This window comes from Callithrix jacchus, chromosome 21, assembly GCF_049354715.1.
Source record: "Callithrix jacchus isolate 240 chromosome 21, calJac240_pri, whole genome shotgun sequence".
Classification (NCBI taxonomy): Eukaryota; Metazoa; Chordata; class Mammalia; order Primates; family Cebidae; genus Callithrix; species Callithrix jacchus.
The window spans coordinates 52,062,481-52,080,124 of NC_133522.1; the positions used below are offsets into that span (position 1 = coordinate 52,062,481).

The following is a 17,644-nucleotide window of genomic DNA, read 5'->3' on the forward strand; positions in this document are numbered from 1 at the left end:
GATTTGCTTAGTATTATTGTTATTTTTAAGGTCTCATTCTGCAAGTCAGGCTGGAGTGCAGTGGTGCCATCATAGCTTACTGTAGCCTTGAACTCCTGGGCTCAAGCAGTCTTCCCACCTTAGCCTCCCTAGTAGCTTGGGTTATAGGCATGTGCCACCATAGCCAGCTAATTATTATCTTTTCTTTTTTTGTAGACAGGGTCTCTTTATGTTGTCCAAGGTGGTCTCTAACTATTGGGCTCAAGCAGTCCTTCCACCTTGGCCTCCCAAAGTGCTGGGATTTCAGATGTGAGCCATCACATTTGGCCGCATAAATAATTTAAATTGCAGTCAGATATGCTCTACTTTTTTGTATTAGATATGATTGAGACTCTTGTGTTTGGAAACTTTAAGACTCGAAAAGTGAAATCTCCACCTGTTTATATTAAGTATAAGAACCACTGTTATCAGTGAATGGTGCCACCATGCAAAACATTGATCTTCACAGATTTTCTTCACCTTTTCTTGTGTGTCACAGGCTTGGAGACTGCCTATTTTTTTTGTGTGTGTGGCATCTGTCTTCAAGTTTAAGGCGTAACTGAGATGAGGTAATTTATAAAAGGAAAGCGGTTTAATGGACTCACAGTTCCACATGGCTGGGGAGGCCTCACAGTCATGGCAGAAGATGAAGAAAGCAAAGGGGTGTCCTGCGTGGTGGCAGGCAAGGGGGCGTGTGCAGGGGAACTGCCCTTTTATAAAACTATCAGACCTTGTGAGACTTAATCACTATCTGGAGAACAGCATAGAGAAAAACCTGCCCCCATTCATGATTCAGTTACCTCCCACTGAGTCCCTCCCACAATATGTGGGGATTATTACAGTTCAAGTGAGATTTGGGTGGGGACACAGAATCAAACCATATCAGGTATGGATCACCTCTCATTTTATTGTTTCTTCCTCCTCTCTGTGGGTACTTCCAGTAGGACCTGTCTAGTCCAGTGGCAGCTGTGGGCTTTCCCAGCTGCCATGGCACAAAGACTTTGCTTTGGGATCCTGGGTAAGTAAGCTTGGGTGGCCCAAGTTGGGACCTGGTAGACTTTTTGGACCCCTTCTTTGGCAGCAAAGCAAAGACCAACACTTTTCCAAAGAAATAAACACTGACAACTGTGTCCAGCTCACTTGGGTCCAAAGTGTGGTGTATCTGATTTCTGGCTGGTGTCCACCTTAGAGGCGGTCAAAGTGACCTGACCAAAGGCAGATTGTATTGTGCTGGATTGGAACCTGCTGGGCCCTTGGGGCTCCCACCCACTGTGCCATGCCCTTTTGGGGTGCTCCTTCTGTAGCCACACTGGTCCGTTGTGGAGTCACCCAGCTGCTAACTCTCTGAAGTACTTCTTTGTCAGATACTCCTTTCAGACTCTGGGAAGTTGATTTGCTTCAGCCCAGGAGTTCAAGGCTGCAGTAAGCTATGCCACTGCACTCCAGCCTGGGTGACAGAGTGAGACCTGACTCTTAAAAAGAGAAAAAGAACAGTACCATCATCCCAAAACACTCCTTATACTATCCCTTTGCAGTCTCCCCATCCCCTAGCTGGTCTGTTCCCTATCTTTATGGGTTTATCTTTTCAGAAATATCATATAAATGGAATCATACAGTAGGTAACTTTCAAGAATGGGTTCTTTCCCTCAACATAATGTATTTTGAAATTCATTCACATTTTTGCAATTATCAGTATTCTGTTCCTCTTTATTGCTGAGTAGTTTTCCATCGTATGGTTATATCATAGTCTCTTTATCCATTCACTTGACATCTGGGTTGTTTCTAGTTTTTGGTGATTAAGAATAAAGCTGCTATAAACAATTGTGTATAGTTTTTGCTGTGAACACAAGTTTTTACTTCTGTAGGTTAGATAATCAAGTGGAATTGCTGGGTCATCTGGTGAGTGTTTGCTTAACTGTGTAAAAAACTTCCACATTGTTTTCCAGAGTGACTGTACTATTTTGCATGCCCACCAGCAATGTATAAGAGTTTCTGTGACGGCTGGGCGCAGTGGTTTACACCTGTGATCCCAGCACTTTGGGAGACCCAGGTGGGTGGATCACAAGGTCAGGAGTTTGAGACCAGCCTGGCTAACATGGTGAAACCCCATCTCTACTAGGAATACAAAAATTAGCTGGGCGTGGTGGCGTGTACCTGTAGTCCCAGCTAATCGGGAGGCGGAGGCAGGAGAATCGCTTGAACCGGGGAGGCAGAGGTTCCAGTGAGCCGAGATTGCGCCATTGCACTTCAGCCTGGGCAACAAGAGTGAAACTCTGTCTCAAAACAAACAAACAAACAAACAAAAACCAAAGTCAGTGAAACCAAAACCTGGTTCTTCAAAAAGATAATAAATTTGATAAACCTCTAACAAGACTGACGGTGAAAAAATACAAATTACCGAAGTCAGGAATGAAAGAGGCACTATTACCATAGACAGCAGAGGAGGCTGAGGCAGGAGAATCACTTGAACCTGGAAGGCAGAGGTTGCAGTGAGCCCATTAATGCCTCTGCACTCCAGCCTAGGCAGTAAGAATGAAACTGTGTCTCAAAAAAAAAAAATCTAGTCCATATAATTATATACTATACATAATACTTGGTAATGATAATAAATGAATGTAACTGGTTTATGTATTTACTGTACATTTTGTTATTTTAGAGTATACTCCTTATATATTAATGAAGTTAACCATCAAATAGCCTCAGGCAGACCCTTCAGGAACTATTTGAGAAGAAGGCTTTGTAATCATAGGAAGTGTCAGCTTCCATGCGTGGTATTACATACTCTGAAGACCTTCCAGTGGGTTAAGATGTGGAGGTGGAACACAGTGTTATTGGTGATCCCTGTGTGAGCCTAGGCTAATGTATGTAAGTGCGTTAGTTTTTAACTGGAAAGTTTTAAAAGTAAGAAAGCCGCCCCCCCCAAAAAAAAAAAACCATTAAACTTAAAAAATATAGAAAAGCTTATAAGCTGGGCATGATGACTCATGCCTATAATCCCAACAGTTTGGGAAGCCAAGGTGGGAAGATTGCTTGAGACTGTGAGTTGGAGACCAGCCTAGACAATGTGACAAGACCCAGTCTCCACAAAAAATTAAAAAATTAGCTGGGTGTGCTAGAGCAGCACCTGTAGTGCTAGCTACTAAGGAGATGAATGTGGGAGGATGAATGTGGGAGGATTGCTTAAGCCCAGTAGTTCCAGGCTGTGGTGAGCTATGATTGTAACACTGTACTCCAACCTGTCTCTTCAGAGACAGAGCAAGACCCTGTCTCTTAAAAAAAAAGAAAAAGAAAAATAATAAGGATATAAAGAAAGAGAATATTTTTGTACAGTTGTGCAATGTGTTGGTGTCATAAGCTGTGTTATTATAAAGGTTAAAAAGTTTTTAAAAAGCTGCTGTAAGCTAAGGTTAATTTATTATTGAGGAAAGAAAACGTTTTTCTATAAATGTAGTGTAGCCTAAGTGTAAAGAGTTTATTATGTCTACAGTCATGTACAGTAATATCCTAGGCCTTCATATTCACCCACTCCTCACTGACTCACACAGAGCAACTTCCATTCCTCTAAGCCTAGTTCATGGTAAGTGCTCTATACAGATGTACTATTTTTCATCTTTTATACCATATTTTTACTGTACCTTTTCTGTGTTATATTTTAAACACACAAATACCATTGTGTCACAACTGCCTACAGTATATAGTACAGTAACATACTGTACAGGCTTGTAGGCTAGGAGCAATAGGCTATACTACACAGCTTAGATGTGCAGTAGGTTGTACCATCGATGTTTGTGTATATATACTCAAATGATGTTTGTACAACAATGAAATTGCCTAACAATGCATTTGTCAGAATGTACCCCTATCGTTAAGTGACACATGACTTTTCTTTTTCTTTCCTTTTTTTTGAGACAGAATCTCACTCTGTTGCCCAGGCTAGATTGTAGTGGTGTGATCTCAGCCCACTGCAACCTCCACCTTCCAGGTTCAAGTGATTCTCCAGCCTCAGCTTCCCAAGTAGCTGAGAATAGAGAGGGGGTGCCACCATGCCCAGCTAATTTTTCTATTTTTAGTATAGATGGGGTTTTACCATATTGGCCAGGCTGGTATTGAACTCCTGACCTCAGGTGATCTGCCCACCTTGGCCTCTCAAAAAGTGTTGGGATTACTTGGTTGGCATGAGCCACCAAGCCTGGCCCACGTGACTATTTTCAACATCTTAGATGAAGTGGACCAATTTCTTGAAAGCTACAAAACCCCAAAACTCATCAATAATAAAGCAAAAACCTGAATAGTCCTATAACTACTAAATAAATTAAATTCATAAAAACCTGGAAAATAAACCTGCAGCACCATATTGTTTAACTGGCAAATTTAATGAGACATCTAAAAAGGAAAATACCTAAGTGGTGGGGAGGAAGGCAGCAAATCACACTGCCACGTGTGTACCTATGCGACAATCTTGCATGTTCTTCACATGTACCCCAAAACCTAAAATGCAATTAAAAAAAAAAGAAAATACCAATTCTGCGCAATCTCTTCCATGTGTTTTAAAACTTCTTACTTTGAAATAGTTTTAGACTCGAAGTTGCAAAAATAGTAGATGGAATTCATCTGGTTACCCCCAGGAACATCTTATATAGCCATTACACATGGTCAAAACCATCCTCCATACATTCTTAATGACAAAGGATTATGTGTCTAAAAATTTTAAAGAATAAAAGTATGTGAAGTAAAAATGAAATCTGTCTCACACCCTAACCCAAAGGCAAACAAATCACTCCACAGGGAAAACACTATTAATAATTAGTTGTCCATCCCTCCCAGACACTTTCTATGTATATATAAATATCACAATTACTAAGTAAATCTGTATGTTTAATTGCATCTACTTTGGTCAGAATGGAATCATTCTGTATAAATATATATGTTGTTTTTCAACTTGCTCTTTTTACCCAGTAGGAGACCGTGAATCCATGTAAGTGCTATTTAACCCATTACTCCAAATAAGATTAAGATTGACAAAATTCTGTAAAGACGTTTGGCAGCATATTTATTCTTTTTGTTGACAATCAGATTGTTTTGCCTTATTTGCCATCACATATAGCGTGCACTGATCCTTGTTCCTGTGACCTGAAGGGGTAGTTGAGTGCTTTTGAGAATGGGCTTTTAGAAATTGTGTTGCTGAGTAAAGGACTTGGTGATACTACTTGGGATTTGGCATCTGTGACCCTAAGTGAGATTCTTCTGCAGCAGTGGAATTCAGCCAGAGCCACATATTATACCTCTGTTATGTAGATTAATTGCCTCTCATACCCCACATGCACATTTGATAATTACTGCCTTCTAAACCTTAAAAAGTTGTGCACAAGTTGATATTTAATAAGTGAAATTGTACAGTTATATCCTGAACCTGATGAGGACTGTCACTGCAGCAACGAGTGTGTTGGCGTGAGCAGTGGCTGGCTCTGGACCTGGGAGTATCCAGTGAAGTGGTGAGGGGGTGAACAGGGATGACGCTTCCAAGGGGCACCTGGTTCAGAGCAGTGGATCAGGTGTGTTCATTGCCTTGAGGATGAGGTGGTTTTAAAAATGGAAGAAAACAGATTTATAATATGCCATTCAGGTCAGTTAAATACACAGACACAAAGCAGCATGGATTCTGCAGAATATATTCTGAAAAACACTATAAAAAACTGTCTAAAAGACACTCTAGAAAGACACAATAAGAACATACGTCTAAAAGACACTAAATACAAAGAAAAAATTGCCCGAAGGGATGGAGCACAGTGGGGACAGAGGGAATAAATAAATGGAAGGAGAGACAGATAAGCTTTGGAGGAGACAGACAGGCTTGGGAGGAACCGCGTGAGCTCTCAGAGCAGAGGCTCTGTTCAGAGGGCAGGACTTGGGTGCAGTGTGGGGTGGAGTAGGTTGTGGTAGGCTGGTCTGGACCAGAGGCAGCTGCCTGGCCCTCAGGCCCTGGCCTCCTTGGCGTCAGGCTCTTGTTCTGTAGGACATAATGCCTACCAAGACGCTTCTGTTGAGGCTTAACTTAGATGTCAGATATTCAACCGCATCAGTATGTTCACACAACAAATCCTACAATAAAAATTAATCTAAAGTAAGTATTCGGTTACGTATTCAATAAATGACATCTGTCTGTGTCTTTTGATTCACAGCAGCCTTACTGCTTTGTTTGTTTTGAGAGGAGGGAAGTCTTACAAAACACTAAAAACTCTACTATGTTCACCCAGAGGACAAGCTAGTCAGGAGAGCTGTAATAGATAATTCTGGTCTAAATAAAGTCTTCACAACATCACAGATCCACGGTTAGAACTTCAGGTGTGTGTAGGAAACCCAATAGTGTGCTTAGGTTAGGAAGTATTTCCATGATGGTGCATTTCCTACCTCATTCCTGGGTGGTTTACTTTGTTTTCAGACTACTTTTCCTTATGATAATTTATTGGAACAGTGGTCCTTTTTCCTCCTTTCCCAAGGACACCCCTTGGAGTAGGAGGGCTTGTGTTCCATGGGTCCCTTATTCCATTACTTGGGAAACCTGAACCTGCACAGGAATTACTGGAGGATCTTGATAAAGTACAGATTTGGATTCCGTCAGTTTGGGGTATAGCTCAGAGTTTGCATTTTTGGCAAGCTCCCAGGGATGCTGATCACAATTTTTTTACAGTTCTTTTTTTCTTTTTCTTTTTTTAATTTTTTTTTTTTTTTTAATAAAAAAAAAATACAAATCCTCTGGCCAGGGCTGACTTCCAATAGATGGCAGTGAGGGAGCTGCTCTGCTACGTAGGAAACCCCAACCCAGAAGCAGGTCGTCTACAAATGGTTTAGCGTCAGGTTCCCCACAAACGAGCGTTGCGTGACGGGCGAGGGGGCGGCTGCCTTTCCGGCCGCACCCCGTTTCCCAGGATGAGGGGGTTGGAGCGGCCTGCGGGCGGGGACCGCGGGAGATCAGCTATCCGAGGCCAACCGAGGCCCTGCAGCACTGCCATAGCGTTCTACCTGGGTGGGATTCTGACTTAGAGGCCTTCAGTAATGATCCCACAGATGGTAGCTTCGCCCCGTTGGCTCCTCAGCCAAGCACATACACCAAATGTCTGAACCTGCGGTTCCTCTGGTACTGAGCAGGATTACTAAGGCAATGACACATCAGCTGATCACACTTTTTAAAATTTGAAGTATTATTTACACACAGTAAAATTCACCCTTACTCTTCTATAGTGGTACAAATTTCTTTTTGAGATGGAGTTTTGCTCTTGTGGCCCGGGCTGGAGTGCAATGGCACGATCTCGGCTTACTGCAATCTCTGCCTCCCGAGTAGCTAGGTTTACAGACATATGCCATCACGCCTGGCTAGTTTTGTATTTTTAGTAGAGACAGGTTTCTTCATGTTGGTCAGGCTGGTCTAGAACTCCTGACCTCAGGTGATCCACCTGCCTCAGCCTCCCAAAGTGCTGGGATTACAGGCGTGAGCTACCGCGCCCAGCTAGTGGTACAAATTTTTGACGAATGCGTATATTCATGTAACCACCACTACACTCCAGGCATAGAACAGTTTAACCACCCTCAAAATTCCCTTTTCCTTTCCTCACTGCCATCCCCTGGCAACCACTACCTGACTCTGACTCTATGGTTGTATCTTTTCAGAATGTCATAAAAATGGAATATTCAACATACAGCCTTTTGAGTCTGGCTTCTTTCACTCAGCGCATTCATGTGAGATCTATCCAAATTGCTGTGTGTATCAGTAATTTCTTCCTTTCTTATTGCTGAGTGGTATTCCATTCTATGGATCCATGATAGTTGATTTGTCCAGTCACTCCATGTAAGGACATTAGTGTTTCCAGTTTTTCAATCATGAATTAATTTTAAATTAAAAAATTTTGGGGTCGGGCACGGTGGCTCACGCCTATAATCCCAGCACTCTGGGAGGCTGAGGCAGGTGGATCACAAGGTCAAGAGATCAAGACCATCCTGGTCAACAAGGTGAAACCCCATCTCTACTAAAAACACAAAAATTAGCTGGGCATGGTGGTGCACATCTGTAATCCCAGCTACTCGGGAGGCTGAGGCAGGAGAATTGCTTGAACCCAGGAGGTGGAGGTTGAGGTGAGCCGAGATCATGCCATTGCGCTCCAGTCTGGGTAACAACAGTGAAACTCCAGCTCAAAAAAAAATTTTGGAATTGGAGAAGAAATGTAATTCTTTTTTCCATTGTTTTAGGTGACATCACTCAGAAAGGATATGAAAAGAAAAGGGCAAAGCTGCTTGCACGTTATATACCACTTATTCAAGGTAAGGTCAATATACTCAGGCGTTCCATAGCAATTATATTGTTTCATAAAACGTGATTTTAAAATTGTTTTTAGAGTTTAAACTTCATTAGCAGTGTTCAACCAAGTTTAAACATTGGTATATGTTGATTATTGATTGAGATGGGATCTTGCTATGTTGCCCAGGCTGGTCTTGAAAAATATGCATCTAATATTAATAAAATCCAAAGGCATAGATTATAATTTAAAGCTCTGGCTTGGTATTTCCAAAGAGGATTTATTTTATTTTTAAGATTATGAACAGCCTGGCAAATTTCCTTACTGGGGCTAGAGCATCTATTACAAAGATGTCAGTTCTTCCCACATTAGATTGATTTGTGGATTCAGTGCATTCATCATTTCAATAGTTTTTTTTTTCTTTCTGGAACTTAATAACTAACAAGTTAGTTCTAGAATGTATATCCGATTATAAAAGGTCAAGAGACCCAAAATATGTTCAGAAAAGAATAAGGTGAGAGGATTGGCCCAACCAGGATATGAAGAGTTATTATAAAGCCGTTGTCACTAAGGGTGGACAGCCTAGGCAAATGCATAGATGTGTGGACTTTGCACATGGGAACAGTGGCATGGCAGGCATGGTGCTGGCATAGTTCTTTGTTCACATATAAAACACATGACATTGGAGACAAAAATCAGTTCCAGATGTATTAGGCCTAAATGTGAAAGGCCTTTAAAGCCTTTAGAAAATCTTACAGGACAATTGTTATAATCTCAAGATATGAAGGATTTTTTGACATCACTAAAGGTACCAAAACTCAGGAACCATAAAGGAAAGGATTGATTAATTGGACTACATGAAAATTAAGAAATTCTTATGAAACATCATCATAAAGAGATTGCAAAGGCAAACTACAGAGTGTGAGAAGATAGCCGTAACACAAATAAGAACTAGTATCCAGAATGTACCAAGCAGTGCTGTCCAGTAGAACTTCTTGCATGTTCTCTGACTGCATTGTCCAATATATGAAACACCAGCATGTATGATGGTTAGCATAAGAGAGAAGGTGTCACTCTGTTGCTCAGGCTGGTGTGCAGTGGTGTGATCATAGCTCACTTCAGCCTCAGACTCCTGGGTTTAAGCAGTCCTCTCGCCTCAGCCTCCTGAGTACGTGGGATAACAGGTGTGCACCACCGCGACCAGCTCATTGATTGAGACAGGGTCTCACTATGTTGCCCAAGCTGGTCTTGAACTTCTAGCCTCAGCGATTTTTCAGCCTTGGCTTTCCAAAGTGCTGGGATTACAGGTGTGAGCCACCATACCTTCCATTAATTTAATTAGTTTAAACTTAATAGCCAGAAAGTCTTTCAACATAAGAAAATGTCCAGTAGAAAACGGATGAAGATTCAAATATGTGTTTCATAAGAGGAAATCCAAATAGCCAATGAGCAAATGAAAAGATGTTTAACCTAACTAGTAATCAGAGAAATGCACATTATAACCCCAACCAACTTTCCTGTTGGAGAAGATTCAGTCAGTAGGGTGCAGGCAGCTAGTATTACGTAGTAAAGTTGAAGAGGTGCAGCAGTTCTTCAGGCACATACTTGCCCTAGAGAAACTTGTGCTTGTTTGCACCTTATTCTGTTGTACAAGAATGTTCATTATATCTGTAAACTGCCGAGAACTCAAATACCCATCAACAGAATTCATACACTGGAAAGCCCAAGAGCTTTGTGCATCTGCAGAGATGAACCTTACAAACATAATGGGGATGAACGAAGCAATTACAAAGGCATGTAGCCAGTACAAGATTAAAAAAAAACTTCAAACTGAGCTATTAATATTTAGGGGACTTGCATAGTGAGTACAGAAAGTAAGGAAATGGTTTTCAAAGACTCCAGCACACCATTTCCTCATGGAAGTTAGATTGGAGAGGGCCACAGGAACTCCTAAGGCACTAAGTGTTCATAACCTGTGTTTCTTAATAATATTCTTAAACTGTACACATGCTTTATATTGCCTATATTGGTATGATGCATTTTATAATCAACAGCAAGAAGATTGAGGAGGCTGTTTATATGCTGATTTTTTTTTTTTTTTTTTTTTTTTTTGAGACGGTGTCTCGCTCTGCTGCCCTGGCTGGAGTGCAATGGCACGGTCTCGGCTCACTGCAACCTCCACCTCCTGAGTTCACATGATTCTCTTAAGTAGCTGGGATTACAGGTGCCTGCTACCGTGCCCGGCTAGTTTTTGTGTCTTTAGTAGAGATGGTGTTTCACCACGTTGGTCAGGCTGGTCTTGAACTTCTGACCTCATGATCCACCTGCCTTGGCCTCCCAAAGTGCTGGGATTATAGGTGTGAGCCACTGTGCCCGGCCTATATGCTGATATTTATTCATCTAAAATAGAAACAAATTCAGGGTAAAATTTGAATTGAAGGAAACTATTAAAATATCTTTAAGGCCCATTTGTCCAAAATCACCAGCAATCAATCATCAAACTAAACAATCAGATACTGAAGCCATTGCCATTCCAAACAGGCCAACAGAAATGCTGGCCATGCCCACTCTTACTCCACATTATTTGGGTGGTCACAGCTGATGCAGTGCGATGGGAAAACAGAGGATAAATATTAGAGAACAAAAGATAATCATCTTCAAATATAGGTGGTATTATTTTATACCTCAGAAACTCATGGGACTGCTCATTTAACTTTTAGGGTTAGTAAGTGATTTTGGTTTGATGCACATAAAGATAGAAGGTAAATATGTGGCTTTTCTCTAGCAATATTTCTGTTTTCAAATATGAAAAAAATCTTATAATGAAAACAGACTGTCAAATGCTTATTAATGCATTTAATAAAAAAGACAAAACCTATATTAGGATTGTAACATCTAATAGAAAGAAATACAAGACCTAAATATATGAAGAAAGATACCAGTTTCCTAACTGGAAAAACTTAACATCCTGTAAAACTGGCAGATTCCAAGTTAATGTGTGAATGTAATGTAGTCCAGTCTGAATACCAGCCCTGAGGTTCTCCTAAACCTAGAATTGGAAGTGACCCATTAGAAGGGGGAAAGTTCAGAGAGTAGCCTGTCAATTTTTGAAAAAGAACACTAGTGATAAAGGACTGGCATTTGAGTTACTAAACCTGATTGTGTATGCTTTATAGTCACAACAGGAGGATGTCAGTAGGAGTACACGACCCAGTCAGTGGAAGAGAATCCAGACGTGATCTGAGAGGATATGAAGGAGGAGGGTCAATTTAATACCTGGTACTACCCTTCTGCAGGCAGGAACCCTCTTCCTCCTCCTCCCCACCATTAGTGAACATAAACTTCAGAAGAATTAAAGTTCTAAATACATTTTTAATTATAAAAAACATGAAATTCAGGAGAATATTTGAACACCCTTTTGCTTGGGAATTGTCTTCATGGGCAAGATAGGAGACCTGGAAGTTAGAAAGGAAACGATGGACAGGTGTGATAGTCTCTCTGGGAATGAGAACATTTCAGAGTGGCTGAGCTGCCAGCAGCCAGGCCACAGTTCTGTATGTGTACGCAGTTCAAGGTGTCCCCAGCAGACAAGGAGTGAGGCTTCCTGGTCTTTTGCGGGGAGTCTTTTGTTGGGTAAAGTAACAGAAATCCAAAGAAGAGGAAATGTGGATGGGCAGTAAACATTAAATTATATTCAGCCTCTCTAATAGATATGGAAATGCAAATTAAAGGACACCATTTTTCTCTTATCAGATTGGCACAATTCTGGAACTTTTCATAACATCTAGTGCTGACAGAGAGTAGGGAAATGGCACTTTCATGCATTGCTTGTAGGAGTGTGAATTGCTGTAACCTTTTCGGAAAGTTACCTCTTCATATCTGTTAAATTAAAAATATATCTACTACTTCATCCAATAATTTCACATTGGGTTTTGTATCTTTGTTGAATAAATGAATCTATCTCAAAGAATAAAAGGATGCATATTTTGGACTCTAAGTGTAGGGAAGTCCATTTGTGTATATGTCACTCTACAACATACTTGTTTATCACCATAAGGTGTAAGACTCTGTATTGTCCATTGTGAACTTTAAAGTTGTTTTATCCAGTCACAAAAAGCCGAAAGCCAGCAGGGGCACTGCTTAACATATGCTTTGTACATGAGCGTGTGTGTGTGCATGTGCGTGCGCAAACACACATGTATATGTACATATGTATGCTCAAATTTTGAAGGGCTAACATTGATTTCTGTAGATGGTGTTCCTATTCTCCAATGCTGCATAACTGACCACCCCAAAATGTACATAGTGCTTGAACAACGTCAGCAGCATCTGTTCCACTCACGAATGTGGAGTGCAGGCCCAGCTCAAATGTTACCTTGTTCCTGTCCACAGAGCCAGAGCTGGGTGCTCAAGTCCTGTGCTGACATCCTGTGAGGGCTCCTCAATCACGGCTATGGCTGTTGGGGTGGGGAGACTCCTGCTGCCAAGCACCTGGCTCCCCACCCCTGCCTGTGTTTCCCTCTGTCCTCATGTGGCCCCTCCACCATGGGGCTTAGCACTCTAGACTTGGTGTGTGGTGTTGCAGAGAGCCAGATGGAGCTGTGTCACCTTTCACGACCAGCCTTGGAAGTCACACGGCATCACTTCTGCGACACTGTACTTGTTGGGGCGGTCACTGACCTGCCCAGGTTTGAGGCAGCGTGGACTCTGCCTCTTCAGGGAGTGGTGAGGTCTGGAGGAGCCAATGGGATTGGAATTCCTGCTGGCCAATTTTATGAGACATTTTGAAACAAAGGTTAAAGCTAAACATATATTTTTGTTGAAGCACATCTGCAGGTTTTGCTTTGTGCTGTTTGCAAATGTCATCAAGGGTTCAAATGATGCCAGGGATTTTGTTTAGTGACCTTGAACAATTGCTCCCCATTCCTTCACTCACTGGAATGTGTCTTGAGGGCATGTGTAGCTAGGGACCACTGCCTGGAGAGCAGAGGGCCTGGTGAGGGAGTGTGGAGAGCAGCAATGTGCTTTTCATTTGCCCCGATTTGGAGGCAGGGCAAGTGGGCAGTGCAGTGAGGGCAGTTGGCCCGGCTTGAGCAGGTCCCAGCTTCTGAGCACTTTGTGCCCTGACATCATCATTCTAATGCCCCTCTTGCTCTTGTTTTCTTTGCCTTCTCACTTTTTTTCCTGTTTGTATCTGAGGGCTACTGGTGGACCCCAGTGGTGGTCTGGTGAGCTGTTTCTTACTCAGGGTTTACCAACACTGTAGGCAATGCTGGGCATGAGCAGCACAGGCCATTGCAGACTTGGAAACACAGTTCAGAAGTGGGCTTTGAGAGGGCTTTCTCCCATGGCTCACACCCCTGATGTGAGCTGCCGGGTACTGTGCTGCCAAGGGTGCAGGGCGAGCTGTTTGATCGTCGCCCTTCATGCAGATGGTGAATGAGAGGCAGGGCTGGTGGGTGTGGGGAGAGAAGAGCAGGAAGTAGATGTTGCCCTTAACCCACAGCATTCACGTGTCTGTCACTGACTTCCAGATTAAAGGCTCTTCGATAGAGTGTATGCAACAGATGAGAAATGTATGCTATTTTAAATGGATTTTTTTGTAACTTGAAAAGCAAATTGTTCACATAAGGTATTCCCATATTGTGTTTCAGGAATAGACCCATCTCTGCAAGCAGAGCATAGAATTCCTGGGCCCTCACAAACCACTGCCGTGGCACCCAAGCAGCAGAAGTCTCGGCCCACCACCTCGAGAGACGAGCGCTTCCGGTCAGGTAGGGTCACAGCCGAGGCAGTGAGAAAGGGTGACGGGCCTGGAGCTCTCGGACTCCCACCCTGAAGTCTTTCAGTTATTTTTTCTTTGCCACAGTATCTGCCAAAGAAATTGTCTTCACGTGAGCAGTAATGTACGTCATCATGTTTTTTTCAAGAAAAACATTTAACCTTCACATAATCGCAGTCTGTTTTAATGTATTATGTAGCTTTAGTGGCATTTTCTTAGGGGCTGCCTACAAAAATCTCTGGAGAAGTCTTCCTCTCCCTCTTAATAGAATAACTTCTTAAAAACTTTTATACACTTTTCCACTTTGAAGTTGATACTAATACGTTTTGTGCATTATGGAGCAGCTTTACTGCTAGGCATAGGTGTTTTAGTATTTCTTTTTCTAATTTTGGAGATTTCCTTCCAATTAGATTTCTGCCACTCTGGCAGTGCTTTTATGAAGATTTAAATTTGTCTCTGATATTTTACTTGAATCAACAAAATGTCCATTGAAAAAAATTCATGTTTTCTATTATGTTACATATTAATAACTTGAGCACATTATCTGTTTAATATTTTCACCACTGTGTGATTGTATATTTTCTTCACATTTAAGTTCTTTTGATATGCCTTTTTCAGAAAAAATTTTAATAGGGATAATGGTTGTTTTAAGAATACTGAAAACGAAGAATAAGATTTTAAATGCTTTTTCAACAGGGAGTGTGATGAAATAGTCTAAGAAATATTTGACTAGATAATGTCTTAGCAATTTGATATGCATTTATAAAAAACCTTATCACATGGAAAATGGCTTCTTCTCTGATTATATAAATAATACATACTTAGTGTTAAATAAAAATATTATACCAAGTTTAAGGACAAAGGTAAAGGTAAAAATCACCTGAAACTTCTGAACCCTGAGATAGCCGCCCTCAGCATTTCACTGAGCAGTGTTGTCCTCATACCTGGATGCAGATGCACATGCACACATATGTGTACTTTCCGTGAAAGTGGTCATAGAAAAGGTCTCCTCCCTTCTTCCCTTCCTTATTTTCTACCTGTCCCCACTCTTCTCCCCAACCCTGTCCCTGCTCATGTAAGTGATATTAATAAACTGGTTTCTGCCCTTGTGAAGGTTATACTAGGTATATTCTTTATCTTTTGAATATGAGTCTTTTATCATAAATATGATTTGCCAATATTTTCTCTCAGGCTGTGGTTTGTCTTTGTGTTTCCTTAAAGTATCTTTTGAAGAGCAGAAGTTTTTAATCTTTATGAAGTCTAAGTTATCATTTTTTTAAATGGATAGTGCTTTTGTTCTTGTGTCTAAGAAATCTTTGCTGGCCAGGCACAGTGGCTCACACCTGTAATCCCACACTTTGGCAGGCCGAGGCGGGCGGATCACCCGAGGTCAGGAGTTTGAGACCAGCCTGACCAACATGGAGAAACACTGTCTCTACTGAAAACACAAAATTAGCTGTGTGTGGTGGTGCATGCCTGTAACCCAGCTACTTGGGAGTCTGAGGCAGGAGAATCACTTGAGCCCAGGAGGCAGAGGTTGCAGTGAGCCGAGATCGTGCCATTGCGCTCCAGCCTGGACAACAAGAGTAAAACACCATCTCAAAAAAAAAAGAAAAGAAAAGAAAAAGAAAATCTTTGCCTAATTCAAGATTGCAAAGATTCTCTCTTGTGTTTTCTTGTACAAGTTTTATAGTTTTAGATTTTTAGTGCCATTTTAGTGCCCTGAGGTCTGTGATCCTTTTTTAGTTAATTCTAGTGTAAATACAAGGTATGGATCAGAGTTCATGATTTTGGTTGTAGATGTTCAGCTGTTCCTGTGCCATTCCTTAAGTCTGTGCTTTCTCCATCGAATTCCCTTTGGGCTTTTTTTTTTTTAAAGCAGTTGCACATAAATGCATGCATCTATTTCTGGGCTCTCTATTCTGTTCTATTCATCTGTCTTTAATTTTATTTTTATTTTTTAAGACAGAGTCTCGCTCTGTCACCAGGCACCAGGCTAGAGTGCAGTGGCGCGATCTCTGCTCACTGCAACCTTCGCCTCCTGGGTTCAAGCAATTCGCCTGCCTCAGCCTCCCAAGCAGCTGGGACTACAGGCGTGCGCCACCATGCCCAGCTAATTTTTTTGTTTGTTTTTTTTTTAGTAGAGTCGGGGTTTCACTATCTTGGCCAGGATGGTCTTGATCTCTTGACCTCATGATCCACCCGCCTTGGCCTCCCAAAGTGCTGGGATTACAGGCGTGAGCCATTGCGCCCGACCTTTGAGACAGAGTCTCATATCGTTGCCCCAGCTGGAGTGTAGTGGTACAATCTCGGCTCACTGCAACCTCTACTTCCGGGGTTGACGCAATACTCCTGCCTCAGTCTCCCAAGTAGCTGTGATTATAGGTGCCCATCACCACACTCGGCTGATGTTTTGTTTTTTTTTAGTAGAGATGGGGTTTCGCTATGTTGGCCTGACTGGTCTTGAACTACTGTCCTCGTGATTCACTTGCCTCGGTCTCCCAAAGTGCTGGGATTACAGGTGTGAGTCACCACGCCTGGCCCTTATCTGTCTTTGTGGCAGAACAATGTTCTCTTGATGATTGTACCTTAGTAAGTGTTAAAATCAGTAGTGTTAGTCTTTCAACTTTGTTTCGTATATGTGTTCTGTTATCCAATGTGTCTGTTTTTCTCCGGCTCCTTTAAGATTTTTCTCTTTATCACTATTCTGTGAACTGGATTATATCTCCTCTCTGAAATTCATATGTTGAAGCCTAACCCCAGTGGGATGATGTTTGGAATTTGGTCCTTTGGGAGGTAATTAGGTTTAGATGAGATCATGGGGGTGGAGCCCTCACGATGGTATTAGTGTCCTTATAAGAAGAGGCATTATGGCTGCTGCGGTGGCCCACACCTGTAATTCCAGCACTTTGGGAGGCTGAGGCAGGTGGATTGCTGCTTGAGGCCAGGAGTTTGAGACCAGCCTGACCAACATGGCAAAACCCCATCTCTACTAAAAATACTAAAATTAGCCAGGCGTGGCGGCACATACCTGTAGTCCCATGTACTCTGGAGACTAAGGCACAAGAAGAAGCCCTAGGCTCATCCTGGGTATTTCTTTCCCTACTCCAGATCCAGAATCTGTCATTTCTCAGGGTGGTTTTTTTTTTGTTTGTTTGTTTTGTGCTTTTTTTTTTTTTTTTGAGACAGGGTCTTGCTGTCACCCAGGCTGGAGTGCATGATCTTGGCTCACTGCAGTCTCTGCCTCCTGGGTTCTAGCAATTATCCTACCTCAGCTTCCCAGGTAGCTGGGATTACAGACACGTGCCACTATGCCCAGCTAATTTTTGTATTTTTAGTACAGATGGGGTTTCACCGTGTTGACCGGCTGATCTCAAATTCCTGACCTCAGGTGATCCGCCCACCTTGGCCTCCCAAAGTGCTAGGATTACAGGCATGAGCCACCACACCTGGCCTTCTCAGGGTGTTTTTAAGTGAGGATGGTGTTTCAAGACCACAGTCTGGGCACTAGGGATGCTGATTGCTATTGGGCTGGTTGTTGTTTGTAGGCATTTTC

The 17,644-nt window shown here is 42.1% G+C and overlaps 1 protein-coding gene across 20 annotated transcripts in view; it reads left to right on the plus strand.

Moving 5' to 3' along the window:
* The window catches only part of DIP2A (DIP2 acetate--CoA ligase A), a 108,679-nt gene that overhangs the window by 19,036 nt on the left and 71,999 nt on the right, over positions 1–17,644 (plus strand). For all 20 annotated transcript variants that reach the window (XR_013530634.1, XR_013530635.1, XR_008478353.2 and 17 more), the window contains exons 2-3: positions 8,260–8,331; positions 13,961–14,080. Coding sequence is in view for 13 of the 20 variants with exons in the window: in XM_035282916.3 (XP_035138807.3) it covers positions 8,260–8,331; positions 13,961–14,080 (192 nt within the window). In the remaining 7 variants the exon portion in view is untranslated. The remainder of the gene's footprint in view (positions 1–8,259; positions 8,332–13,960; positions 14,081–17,644) is intronic.